This window comes from Bidens hawaiensis, unplaced genomic scaffold, assembly GCF_021521415.1.
Source record: "Bidens hawaiensis isolate Kalapana, Puna unplaced genomic scaffold, B.hawaiensis_p1.1 tig00034696_1, whole genome shotgun sequence".
NCBI lineage: Eukaryota > Viridiplantae > Streptophyta > Magnoliopsida > Asterales > Asteraceae > Bidens > Bidens hawaiensis.
Window position 1 is genome coordinate 135854 of NW_027496026.1, and position 15108 is coordinate 150961.

Below are 15108 nucleotides of genomic sequence, written 5' to 3' on the forward strand. Positions count from 1 at the left end.
ATACAAAGCTTGAGGGTTTCTCCTTTGCAACCTTGCCATTTGAAGACATCATCTTCTTCATCCATCTACATCTTCTTCAAAAGGTAAAAAGAGGTACATTTACATTATGTGAGCATTTTGTTCTTGTAATATTGATCTTTGGCTTTGGGTTTTAGTTTTACATAATGGTATGTTCAATAACAAGTTTTAAAATATAAGCTTCCGTTGCGTTTTCTAGTTAAATGTGGTTAACTTGACTTTGATAAACTTGTATAAAACCCAACAATGGCATCAAGAGCCGGTTACAAGGACTTATGCTTCTTACATGTTCATAGATTTCGGTTTTTTCATGGGTGAAAAAGGGGTCCGAAATTTTGGTGGATTTTACCCCTCATGGATTTATAAGATCTTGACATGCATGAAAGATCTTAGGAAACCATTAATAACATTTGGATGTTGATAATAAAAAAAAATAATAATAATAATTTGGGCCGTAGCCTCTTGGGGGGGGGGGGCTGATTTTATTTGGTGATTTTGGGCATTGGTTGCTTAGGTTGCATGCTTAGAACATTTGGTATGTTTGGATGTGTCATAACCGAAACCTAGACCTTGGATGTGTTGATTGTTGTTTGTGTATGTTGATTATGTTTATTATTCAATATGGTTGTAATAATTCATAATCTTAGTCTTGTGTAATTTATTTATTCATAAGTTGGTTTGTAATAAATAGATTAGTTGCATTTTCTTTTTTTAGAAAAATATGTATTAGGATACATTTTGTAAAAATTGAAGATGCAAGAATTAGTGGATTTGGGCCTTGGACCGAAATTTTGGGCTTGTTGGGCCTCACCGGCCCATCATGGGATTCAAGCCCATTAGGCCCATAAATTTCACTCTTGGGCCCAAGAAGACTTTTGGAAGTTTGGAGCCCATTAACAAGCCCAACAAGAACACAACAACTTGGAAAGGATACTTGAAGCATTTGGATGCAAGATCAAGTGGGAGTCAACATTCCATCCTTGTGTCATGTTTTATCCCTTAGGTGTGACCTATGACCTATACTTGTTTCGGCTAACAAGTATGGTCAAATTTAGCGGTTTTCGGTTATGACTATATTTTGCATGTGTATGCTTGGTTGTTTGTTTTACTTTATGTAATGTGTGGTTGATAGATATTAGGATATCCAAACCGTCACATAGGAACGACAACAAGCATAAAACGGGTTCTAATATATATTTGGTAATATCGCGTCAATTAGTTTAATTAAATGGGTTTATTAAAACTAAGCGATTACTCACATATAATAAAATTGGTTTTATTATAACTAGAACCTTGAAAATTGGTTTTCAAAATCGCCATATTTCTAAATGCATGTTAGGATATGGCATAATGTTTTTCATACTAGAATATTGGAAAACTTAAAAATCCCTTTTTCATAATTACCAAGGAAACAAGTCTAACACCATCCTTTTGTAAGACACTTAACGTATTAGGAAACTTTAAATGGGATAAAGGTCACCTAACCATTTTAGAGCAAACTAATATACTTAAGGTAATATTAACATATTTGTGGGATAAAGGTCACCTAACCACTTGTATGTTAATCTTACATGTTTATACAAGTAGGACGACTTGAATTGGAAACCATGTGATAAAGGTCACCTAAGCATGGGGTCCAATGGTGTTGATGGGATAAACATGCCAACACGAAATAAGGATTTCGAATGGTCCCATACCTCTAGAAGTTGCAAAGGGTTGCAATTGTCAAGGTTGACTACCTTGTTAAATCAAATAACGGGATAAAGGTCACCTAACCGAAATTTGATTTATCGTTGGATTCTAGAATTTAATTATTATTTTAAAATTTGGAATAAAAGGGTATTAATAATTAAATTGTTTATAATACTAAAATAAAACTTTGTTAAATTTTGTAGATGGCCGCTAACAATGCAAACACCTCTACCCATAACACCCGTAACCTATCCTTAAGAACCATCCTTGAAAAGGATCGTCTAAACCATAATAACTTTATGGATTGGTATCGCAACTTGAGAATAGTTCTCAAACAAGAAGAGATATCATATGTCTTAGACGATCCCATTCCCGATGAGCCTAACGTGGAAGATGAGGAGGCGTATAACGATTGGGTCAAGTACACCAAAGATTCGGTGCAAGCCTCTTGCCTCATGTTAGGGACTATGATTCCCGAAATCCAAAAAGATTTCGAGCATCATGGGGCATACGACATGATAACTCAATTGAAGGAAATGTTCCTTCAACAAGCTAGAGCGGAACGTTTCGAAACGGTTCGAGCGTTTCATGCATGTCGTATGGAGGAAACCCAAAGCGTCTCATCTTATGTCCTAAAAATGAAAAGCTACATTGAAAAGCTTCGTAGGTTGAATTGTCCCGTCTCTAATGAGTTGGCTACGGATTTGATTCTCAACTCTTTGACCAAAAGGTTTGAAACCTTTGTCATGAACTATAACATGAACGGGTGGGACAAAAGCATTGGTGAGCTTCACGCAATGCTAAGAACGGCCGAAGCGGGAATGGGTAAAAGGGTTTTACCCGTTCTAACAATCAATGAAGGGAAAAGGGGACATAACTCCAACCCCAAAGCAAGTGTTGCTAAGGGCAAGGGCCACGTCCAAGGAAAGGGAAAGAGGAAAGCCATCACGCCCATCAAACCGAAGGAAAAGAAGCAAAAGGTTGCGGCGCAAGATCCATGCTTTGAGTGTGGAGAGATAGGTCATTGGAAAAGGAATTGTCCGACCTATCTCAATGCGTTAAAAGATAAGAGGGATGCGGGGCATACCTCAGGTATTATCTTTACTATACATATTGAACTAAATGTTATTTCTTCAAATACATGGGTACTTGATACCGGATGTGGAACTCACATTTGCAATTTGTTGCAGGGGTTCAAAAGAAGTAAACAACTCAACAAAGGGGACATTAGTCTCTTTATGGGCAATGGAGCAAGAGTTGAAGTCCAAGCCCAAGGAGACTACATATTAAAGCTTCCAAGTGGTTTGGAAGTAATTTTGAAGAATGTTTTGTATGCTCCTAAGTTAAGGAGAAACATTATTTCCGTGTCTCTTTTAAAACAATGTGGCTTTGATCTTAAGTTTATTGATTATGATATTCATGTTTTGATGAATGGCATATTTTATTTTAAAGCTATACCCATGAATGGTATATATGAAATAGATCAAAGTGGTATGTCACATAATAGTTCAATGTATAATGTCAACACCAAGAAACTCAAGAAGGACTTGGGTGATTCCTATCTTTGGCATTGTCGCCTTGGACATATAAGCAAGAATCGCATGCAAACTCTTCGCAAGAGTGGTATTCTAGAAACCAATGAGTTTGATTCATTTGATGTATGTGAATCTTGTTTACAAGGCAAAATGACAAAGCAACCCTTTAATAAAACTTTTGAAAGGTCAAAAGAATTATTGGGTATCATACATTCGGATGTATGTGGTCCTTTTAGACCAATGACTAGGAATGGTGAAAGATACTTCATTACCTTTATTGACGATTATAGTCGATATGGTTATGTGTACTTAATGAAACACAAAGATGAAGCTTTTGAAATGTTCAAAGACTTCAAAACTGAAGTAGAAAGACAACTTAAGACAACAATCAAAGTACTTCGTAGTGATAGAGGAGGTGAATACCTAAGTGGTGTTTTTCAAGATCATCTTAAGAGTTGTGGAATTATTTCACAACGTACTCCACCTGGAACACCACAACATAATGGTGTGTCTGAAAGGAGAAATCGTACCCTATTAGATATGGTTCGATCGATGATGGCTAGAAGCACTTTACCTCTATCATTTTGGGGCTATGCTTTACTTTCCGCTGTTCGCATATTGAATATGGCTCCAACCAAGAAAGTGGAGAAGACACCTTTTGAAGTATGGCATGGAAAGGCTCCATCGCTATCATTCTTAAGAGTTTGGGGTTGTAAAGCTTATGTAAAGCAATACACCCCAAACAAATTAGAAGTCCGATCCACTAAGTGTATCTTTATAGGTTATCCTAAAGATGATTTAGGATATTACTTTTACGATCCTAGTGAGCAAAATGTTATTATTGCTCGAAAGGGTAAGTTCTTGGAAACTAAGTTCCTTGAGGAAGGAACTAATAGTAGAACAGTGAAATTTGATGAGGATCAAGAATCACAAGATGATACACAATTGGTTGATACTAGCACTCAACAAGAGGTTGTTGAAAGTGATCAAGTGGTTGATCAAAACACACAAAACGTTCGCAGATCTGGTAGAATTAGCAATCCACCTGAAAAATATGGATTTTTTGTAGAAGGTTGCTACGTGGTAGATTCGGATGAACCGACCACATACCGTGATGCAATGTCCAAGAATGATTGTGACAAATGGCTTGAAGCCATGAACGTTGAGATGCAATCCATGTATGACAACCAAGTTTGGGAATTGGTTGAACCACCACTCAACTCCAAAGCTGTTGGAAGTAAGTGGGTTTTCAAAAGGAAAACTGATATGCATGGAAACTTGGATACTTATAAAGCAAGACTTGTAGCTAAGGGTTTCACTCAAACTCAAGGGGTTGATTATGATGAAACTTTTTCGCCTGTGGCAATGCTTAAGTCTATTAGGATATTATTTGCCATAGCTGCACATTATGATTATGAAATTTGGCAAATGGATGTCAAGACCGCTTTCCTAAATGGATATCTTGAGGAAGATGTCTATATGGTTCAGCCTGAAGGTTTTGTCGATCCGAAACATCCTAATAAAGTATGCAAGTTAAAGAAATCAATCTATGGATTGAAACAAGCATCTAGAACTTGGAATCATCGTTTCGATGAAGAAATCAAAAATTTTGGATTCATCAAGAACGCTGATGAGGCTTGTGTGTATAAAAAGGCTAGTGGGAGTATAATTACCTTCTTAGTATTGTATGTCGATGACATTCTACTATTTGGAAATGACATTCCAACCATGGAAAGCGTTAAGGCTTGGCTTGGAAGTAGATTTTCCATCAAGGATCTTGGTGAAGCTGCCTATATTTTGGGAATAAAGATCTATAGGGATAGGTCAAGGCGCTTGATAGGTTTGAACCAAAGTACATACATTGATAAGATCTTGAAAAGGTTCAAGATGGAAAACTCCAAGAAAGGTTTTGTACCTATTCAAAGAGGGACCATATTGAGTTCAGCTCAATGTCCAAGCTCAAAGGGTGAGCAAGAGACGATGAAACAAATCCCATATGCTTCTGCTATAGGATCCATCATGTATGCGATGATATGTACTAGACCGGATGTGTCATGCGCTTTGAGCATGACAAGCAGATACCAACAGAATCCAGGAGACAGTCATTGGATGGCTGTTAAGAGCATATTGAAATACCTTAGGAGAACTAAGGATATGTTTCTGATATATGGATCTGGTGAGGAGGAACTCGCTATAAAAGGTTACACGGATGCGAGCTTCCAAACTGATCGAGATGATTCTCGATCACAATCTGGGTATGTGTTCACTCTTAATGGAGGAGCTGTCTCTTGGAAGAGCTCAAAACAGGAAGTGGTAGCATTGTCCACTACAGAATCAGAATACATCGCCGCTTCATTGGCAGCTCAAGAAGCTGCATGGTTGAAGAAATTCATTACCGATCTAGGGGTGGTCTCTTCCATTCAAGACCCCCTAGAAATCTTTTGTGACAACGAGGGTGCGATTGCACAAATCAAGGAACCTCGTTCGCACCAAAAGACAAGGCACATAGAGCGGAGATTCAACTACATAAGGGATGAAGTTGAAAAGGGAAAGATATGTATTCGCAAAGTTGGAACTGATCAAAATCTTGCGGATCCATTCACGAAGCTCCTAGAAAGACCTAAACATGAGCGTCATGCGAGTGGCTTAGGACTTCGATATTCTAGTAATTGGATTTGATCTATTTTGTATTAAAGTTTAAAAGACTTTTGTAATTTAACTCTTTTATATGATTATGGAATCTTGAGTTAAATTCTAATTTTGCATGTTTAATCCATGAATAAGTTATCTTATTCTAAAAGTCCGTAGTCGATCACATTTGTGGGAACAAATATGAAGCAAGACTATTATGAACTAGGTTTGGTGGATATTCATAAGAAATGAATATGGAGCATAGGTTTGCTGCCAAAGTTCATAGATATTTGTGGGATACAAATATGGGACTGACCCGCTCTCAATATTACTACATGGAGTCGATTGACTTGATCATTAGTAATCTTGAGTAAAGGAGAATTTCATATTATCCTTAGACCTGAGATGTATATTGGGTCTTGATTTTCACCGAGTATTACACTTTGACTCTCCCCTTCGCTATTCGTAAAAGATGGTACATAAGGATGAGCTCAGGTGGAGTATAAAAGTGATAGTGAGAGGCGTATACAGTCAAGAAGGAATTTGTTCCTCTTATGTGTTGAGAGTTTAGATGTCTAAGGCCTGATAAAGTTGAATTGTAAAGAGAATGATCGCCTATGTCTCTTAGATCCAACATGACATCTAGTAACAAAGGGATATAATGATAGATTCACCTAAATCATATCAAGTAAGGGACTTGAAGGGATGATGTTATTGAATGGCACTTCGTCAAACACATTAGGGGTGGTGATCTGTTGTTAGGCGGTATTCACCACTTGCATTAATTTTCTATGTATCTCGTGCAAGTGGGAGATTGTTGGAATTACGTATGCCCGAGACACATATTTATATTAATGTGGCTAACTGTGTTTGATCCAAGTCGGGTCATACCCAATAACAAGCTAGACAACACCAAATGTATTCTTTTAATGATTTGATCATTTAAACGAATACCGAACACTACGCGTTTAGAAAATTGGTTTTCTAAACAAACACACTTGAGGATTTAAATAAATTATTTGGATAATTTGTTTATATAAATTAATTATTTAATTGGTTAAATAATTAAGATAGCATGTATGTTTTATAAAATTAGTTTTATAAAATATGAGATGGAGATGTTTTAAATGTTAAAACACAAAACAAAAAAAAAAAAAAAAAAAAAAAAGGAAAACAAACAAAACCGGCCACCCATGTGGGGTGGTGGTTTTACCCAATCAAACTCTTTGGTTCCTTTTAATCCTCCATTTTCCCATACATGCATTTTGGTCTTGGGTTTTGTTATTATTCAAGAGTTGAATCAAGTCACAAAGACTCTCCTTTCTCTCTCAAAAACTCACGGCCATATTGGCTCAAATTGGGAGTTTTGTGAGCTTCAAATTGGTGTTCAAATCCTAGCACAAATTGGTGTTGTTGCTACATAAGCTTGGGGTATACAAAGCTTGAGGGTTTCTCCTTTGCAACCTTGCCATTTGAAGACATCATCTTCTTCATCCATCTACATCTTCTTCAAAAGGTAAAAAGAGGTACATTTACATTATGTGAGCATTTTGTTCTTGTAATATTGATCTTTGGCTTTGGGTTTTAGTTTTACATAATGGTATGTTCAATAACAAGTTTTAAAATATAAGCTTCCGTTGCGTTTTCTAGTTAAATGTGGTTAACTTGACTTTGATAAACTTGTATAAAACCCAACATATATATCAATGATGATCGAGTAAACACCTAGATAAGATGTGAGGAGATGTTTACAATATACATACGAAATAAATACAATAAGTTTTTCAAATTTGATAACTCTTTGTTACGATTAGGAGCTGATTTAGCAATTATCATGTTGTTTTACAGAATAAAAAAAACCACAACATAGAATTCATGAACTAGACATTTTATTGACATATATATAACATCAATATTTACTATAAGAAGTACGAATGATGGATAAGAGCTTTTTCCAATGTCCACAATGATGTCGTGTCCAATGGCTATAATCATGGCGCATTTGATTTGACTACTATATATGTAACTTACATGTTTAACAAAATAATCTATAGTGACATTCAATTCTACAGACTTACATATTATCCCGATGTTGCAATTTCCTATTCTAGTACATGTTCTCTTATTATTCATGTTGATCCGTCTAACTTTATATTTGTTAGGTCTTATCTTTCCATAAAGCACAGAAAATGAATGTATTGCTTGAATGTTGCTACATATATTAAACCAAAAAATAGTTCATGTGTATGCTACCCATTTTGTCATTTTGTAACGTTGGCATTTTTGGGGACTTGTTTAAAGACAATCACCAAAGTTGGTAAAGCTAATAACGTAATTTTTGCAACCGTTTATCTTCGGTGGCTAACCAATAGGAGTTTTTGCAACCGAGTGGCTAGGCGGTCGGAGTTTTTGCAATCTGTCGGAGTTTTTGCAACCACGTAGTTAGACGGTCCGAGTTTTTGCAGCCATTTATTTTTGGTGGTTAGGCGGTTGAAGTTTTTGCAACCGAGTGGCTAGACGGTCGGAGTTTTTGCAGCCGTTTATTTTCGGTTACAAATTTGTGGTGTATGGTATGTGTTAGTTGCGACCGTCTTAGCGGTAGCGATATGAGAAATATAAGCATATTAAAAACGTTGATGTCCAGGTTAATAATATATTCCATCTGTCCATATTAAAAAAGTGTTTTTATCCAAGTTTGACCATATTTAAGCATATTACATATTAAAAAATCTCACACTCGTCTTCTCTGCAATCCACCATGACCGAGGGCAAATTCATCCGAAGGAGTCTGTTGTTGAGCCTTATAAGGCTGTTATTGTTGATACAGGCGGTAAGTCAGCTCCCGTTGAAGATCTCCGGTTGCCACCGCCGGTTTCACCACCGGATCCGGCTGCGGTATCGGTTGCCGGAGATGGACAGTGGATGATTGTTCAATGCTGTTAATTCCGATTTCCTATCCTAATTACAGATTCGCTCCGACATCTCTCCACAAATTGAAAGGTTCGTCAATTCATTCCACCTTTACTTTCAATTTGTGCACGATTAGGTTTATGAGTTATTTTGTTCATTTTATGCTAATTTATGTAATTATGCTTGATGTTGCTGTTTCAGTTAGGTTACACTTTACTAACATAATTGGTGTCCAAGTTTTACTTATATTTGATCTCAACGTAATCTGTAAATGTCTGTTTTAATTATTTTATCTCTTAGACTGATTAGCTTTGAATTTTAGGTCAATTCGTTCCACAAACTGATTTCATTGAGTTGTTTCTCACTAGATTTAGGTCTGAATACTTTATATGTTCTGCGTATGGAATTGCGTTGATGCACACTTTAATTGATTATTTGTGGATCTAGCACATGATAATAGATGGTTAATTAGTAAAGTTGTGGTTGTGATGTAACCGATTCGTTTTACTTATCTTATAAGTTACCTGTTGCTTGGAGGCGATGCTATTGTTTTCAGTCGTGCATGCTGCAACGGGTACTGTTTTAATTTTATTTTGATATTTTTATGTTGGAAATGATGATTATGCCCTTAATGTTATTTGATATTACCATCTTGTAGACATGCAACCTAGAGTGTTGATATTAAACTCATATATTTAATCAATGTATATATTTTTTTATTCTTATATATTTATATTATTGTCCCGTTGGCAGATTCGTTTTAATATTACTAAGCATTAATCATAGTTGATATTATATGGCACTCAAGATGATTGGTCTACCAACTTAAACACAATTTTTGAACGGTGCCCGTTTGCTACAAAAGATGACCTAATTCAACAGGTTTGTTGAGTTTGTTTAATGACTGTAGTATATCAGCTTCATTACAAAGATAATCGTATATAACTTATTGGCTCAAGTTCGTTTAAGCTTGGCTCGACTCGGGCTTTTATCGAGTTAATCTCGAGTAGGTAACCGCTACAAACAAAGGGATTTATAATGAAATCTTGTTTAGATTTTAGTTTTGATAATTCTAATTATCTGAGTTCAATTTAGATTTTAATTTTGATAATTCTAATTATATAAGTGCAATTGTTTCCATTGTGTTTTTTTTTTTGTTTGTAAAATGCAGTTTAAGTTGTGCAAGGTTCATTGGTACAATTCAAATCAAAGGGCATTCCATACATCAACACTTATGATGGTATGATTTATTTACTTCATTTAGATTTTGTGTTTTGATTCTTTCCTTTCCTTGACTTTAATTTTCATTTTTATAAAGTTAAATCTGTCCTCTGTTATGAATGAATTAATTTTCAATAAATTTTTTTGTTGCTGATCATTTTCTTTATTGCAGGATTGAGGAAAATGCTATAATATATTAAATTATTGTGAAATCTTGGCATACAAAGTTGCTTGATTAATATTCTAGAGTTTTCTCAACTGCTTTAAAGGTGATTAATTGTCTAATTTTATTATATCAAATTTTGTTATATTTGAACAAAAGAAACTAGCACATGTTTATTTAGTCTCTTGCATTTTATCTATGTGCTTTTCCTTTTGCTAAAGGTCAAGGTAGAAACACAAGGTGGCTTCATTCCCGTTGCTGATTGCATGCGAGTTTTTGATACAAAGGGAGAACTGGTACATATATCATATTCTTGTCTTATATTTTATCATACTTAACATACGTATCCTTAACATAAGTTTGTTAATTAGGTCTCTTATATTGCATCAAAGATGCCAATGGAAAAATGACGCTTGCACATTAGTAGTGCATAGGGGATTTTAGGTGACCATTTTGTATACTTTTAATAAGTCATGTAAACATTCAGTGCCAGTTTATTATTACCTTTTTGTTTAATATTATTCTCATAATAGTTGCTATTGTTTGTCAATTAGTGTACCATTTGGAGTTAGCCGTTTTCGTTTGGGCACCGGCACACTGTATCACTGATCCAACCATCAGCAATTCAACATGAGGTAATAATTTCTTATGCAGATATATTAATATCTGGTGATGCAACGTTTATAAGCATCATGGTTGGTCAGCGGTTCTAATTTTTTCCATTAATTGGGTCTGGGTTGGTTTTAGGTAAGACCCGTTTGATCACCCCTAATGATTTGAATGAGTACTTTGAATATAATAAAAAGGAGTTGACTCTTGATTTCTTTGACCTCTATACATTGGTTGTTTTGTAGTTTGAAAAGTAAATATTGCTATCAAGGAACTCGTCAAAGAAAAGAAAGATTAGAAACAACAACGTTGAAATGGAATTTTTGAGGAGTTGCGACTGAAAAGGACAAAAGATAAGGCGGAGAAAGATGTTATGCACAATAGGATGACAAAGATTGAAGTTATGTTGGTAACTATGGCTAAAAGATAGAATATAAACACTTAAATTTGAATGTTTGGATGTTTGGTATATTATTTGACATTTTAATTTGTAATTTTAAGTTGAATGTTTTTATATAAAACTTGAATAAACGCTTAATAAAAATATGAGCATTATTAGCAGCTGAAACGAAAAAATATATATATTAAAAAACATTTTGGCCACAAATTGCGCTTTTACGGTAGCAAGATTTGTGACTACATTTAAGGTAGCAATTTTTGCGACCTCTTTTGTGGTAGCAATATTTGCGACAGTTTTTACAGTGGCTATTTTTGCGACGGCGTTTTTGGTAGCAGCTTTTGCGACCGCTCTCATGGTAGCAAATATGTCTGATTTGCGACCATTTTCTATGTAGCAAAATCTGGTCGCAAACGTGTAGAATCAATCGCAAAATAATCGCAATAGGCTATTTGCGTATGTTTCGATTGCAGATTTGGTCGCAAAATGGTCGCAAAAAGGCAATTGCTACCGTTTTGCGACCGCAAATGCCGTCGCAAAGCTCTTTTTTCTAGTAGTGACAAATTAATATTTGGTTTTTACGATTGCTATATTGCATTTTGATAGGTACACTGGTACACTAACCTAAATTTTCGTGTAGTTTAGTCTGTTGGTGAAAGTCTTTTCTAAAGTTAATTGTGTAAACATTTTAACTAAAATTATTATTTACACATCATGTGTTTTATGGTGTTGTGATGTCATGTGATATTTTGTGTTCTATTGTTGTGTTCGGTGGTGGTGTTCTGTGTTTTGTTGTGTTGTGTTGCATTGTATTACAATTTTCGTTGTATACTAAAATATTGTGTTGTATAATGATGTTTTGTGTTGTTATTTGTTATTTTATGTTGTGTTATGATGCGTTGCATTATGTTTTGTCTATTGTGTTATATTGCTATGCATTGTTTGTGTAGTTATACGTTAGAAAACACCAAGCATACCATACAACACCATATCATAATATAATGCATTTTTCTTACGTTACGCCATATGATATGATATGATATGATATTGGAGCATTCACATCCTATCCCTAAGAGGTGGCAAAATGAATGGGTTTTGTTAGATTGGGTGATAAGTTAGAATAAGAAGTTTGGATCAAGATGGGTTTAAAAAAAAAAAGAAGGCTAGGACGAGTATGGGTAAGATGGATAAATTTAACCAATCTTAACCCATGTAAAGGTTAAAATACAAAGGGTTTCAAAAAACCCTAAAAAACTCAAAAAAAATAATAATAATAATATAATAACATAAATTAGAAACGAAAAAAGTAAAATAACTAGAATGTTTCCTCCATAGTCCTCGTTCATTAAAATTTATAAAAAATACCCTGTTTTGTCTCGGTTCAGGTTTTTGTTTTTTGGTTCGATTTTGTTTTTTTTTCGCTTTAGTCGGTCTGCTCGGTTTCGATGTTTTCGGTTTCTGTTCGGTTTTGATTTTTTTGGTTTATGTTCAATTTTGTGGGTTTTGTTTTGAAATAAAATAGAATGGAGCTTGTTTTAGTCCATTGTATCCCACAAACAAACTCATTCTGATGCAGGAGCATCTTCTAATTTAAATTCTGATTTTTATTGTCTTTTAATATTTTCTGTTTATCTTGTTTCCAAGTTTATCTCATTTTATTTTAGTATAAGTTAGGATTTAAGGTTATGTATTATTCAGTTTTTGATTAAGTTTAATATAAAGAACATTGTTCTTGGAACCTTTGGTTCTGTTTATCATCTTTGATTTATCATGAGTCTCTCGAGCCATTGATCGCTTCCGAAACTGCATCAGTTGGTATCAGAGCTTTTGGTTCTCAAATGGCTCGACGTGAGGAAGAATACTTGTTTTCTCGTAGATTCGCCGCCCGAAGCAACAACACAAGTATGGCTGATTCACGTGCCCACGGTAGAGATTGGTATTCTACTAGCAGAGTCGCCGCGAGAGGCAGCAGTGGAATCCATCCCGACCCGCGGGTTCTTGAAGAGATCAAACGACTCCGACAACGAGTCCATGATCTTGAAGAGATCAAACGACTCCGACAACGAGTACGTGATCTTGAGGAGATCAAACGGCTCCGAAAAAGAGTCCGGGATCTCGAGTTACAACAGGAGATGCGCAAGGAGGAAACCGAGTCGAGCACCGTCGTCTGGGACGAAGGTGGCGACGAAGAGCAGCATCCGTTTGGCCGTCACCCACCCCGGTTCTATGAACCAATCTATCCAGAGTGTGTATTAGAAGACGAACCGAGGCTCGATGAAGAGGGGCCGAGGTTTGATGAAGACGAGGTTGATTTTGATGAAGATGAGTGTTTATTTATGGAACAAGCTCTTAGCGGAGTTTTCGGTGGTGATACGATAGCCTCTGTTGGTGCAAGGGTGGCTAATGATGGTGTAGGTTTTGTTGGAGGAGATGACTCAATCATAGAAAATGTGGGTGTCAACGGTGGTGCTATGGTGGCTGTAGGTCGCGAGACAGTGGTCAAGGGTGGTCATGTGTTACCCTTGGATGATCCAAGAATCTTGCCAATGGTTGTAGATGGTTTGAATATTGACTACTACCTTATGGCATCTCCTAACATTATGGATGTTCAAATGGAAGGTAATAAACTCATAAATGCAAATTTCCATGTTGCCAATAATACGTGTGATGTTGTTGGAAAGTGTGATATCGTGAAAGGTTATGATAATATTTATGAAATTGATTATGGAAATATGGATAAGAATTATGAGTGTCTGGTCAATGCATGACTCATGTGGAATGGATCTTCAATTTAGAATCCATGTGGCGATGGATCTATGACCATCACTAGCAAACAAGTCAATACTCAATTCTTTTTTTTCATCAAGTATTTTATAGACATGGCCCACAAGAATTATCAAACAAAATCTATGGGTGGTTTATTAAACACGATAAGATGAAAATCACAGCAGAATATATTAAGCGTGCAATTGAACTGTTTCGACGGGTTATGGTGTTCGATCCAGGTGGTACAGGTTCGGAACAGGGCAAGACAACCCATGAAGTTACTTTATTAGACAAGCCGTGATGATAATAATAAATGGGAATCGGGTTGATGTTCCGTTTGATCCAGGTGGCTTGCTTTCGAAGGCAAAACTCGAGGACGAGTTTTTTTCGAAGACGGGGATTATGATACAGGATATCTTCTTATTTGAATTATGATTTTTAATATCTTTTATTATTTTGTGTTTATCTAGTTTCCTAGTTTATCTTTTTATTGTTTAGTATAAATAGGGTTATGGTTGTTTTGTTTTGATAAGTTTTTGATTAAGTTTTATTGATAAATTGTTCTTGGAACTTCGGTTCGTTTATCGTCTTTTGATTAATCATGAGTATCTCGAGCCATTGATCACTTCCGAAACTGCATCACATTCTAACCCATAACCAAAATTCATTAGCATTCTCTAATCCATCGTGACCTTCTTGAAAAATTCTTTTGATCATGACCCATTTCAAATTTAAAAGATATCCATGTTGACCTGAAACAACTCATTTGGGTTTGTTTTGCCAACCCTATTATCCCTTATTTTCTTTCTGTGAGTGAAGTTTTTATAATATAGAGAGTGATTTATGATGTTGTAGTATAAGATAGAGAAAATCCAGTGATTTTTCTATATATTTGAAAAAGTTATTGTTCACTCCTATAATTTTTTAATATTTTTTAAAAGTGACTGTGAGTGGATGATAAGAAAAGGTAGTGATAAATGTATAAAAAAATTATTATTTAATTAAAAAGATGAGAGAAAATGTAGTGATTCTTAATGTGATTTTAAATTTGAAAATAGTGAAGGGATGAGAATACTATAATATGATATGATATCGTCACATATTAAAGACCGAACTACAAATTTTGTTTTTAAAATTGATAATTTTCTACTCACGAGTAAGAGTTC

The 15108-nt window shown here is 35.3% G+C and overlaps 1 protein-coding gene and 1 long non-coding RNA gene across 2 annotated transcripts in view; both read left to right on the forward strand.

The window, feature by feature from the left end:
• Positions 1 to 8819, forward strand: part of LOC143586566 (uncharacterized) — a 48768-nt gene extending 39949 nt beyond the window's left edge. The window contains exon 3 of the mRNA XM_077068090.1: positions 8704 to 8819. Coding sequence (XP_076924205.1) covers positions 8704 to 8819 — 116 coding nt within the window. The remainder of the gene's footprint in view (positions 1 to 8703) is intronic.
• Positions 8820 to 9654: 835 nt separating this feature from the next.
• Positions 9655 to 11288, forward strand: LOC143586563 (uncharacterized). The gene is made up of 6 exons (XR_013144726.1): positions 9655 to 10026; positions 10180 to 10276; positions 10392 to 10466; positions 10542 to 10614; positions 10725 to 10805; positions 11025 to 11288. It is a non-coding gene; the product is annotated as an uncharacterized LOC143586563 (long non-coding RNA).
• Positions 11289 to 15108: the final 3820 nt, after the last annotated feature.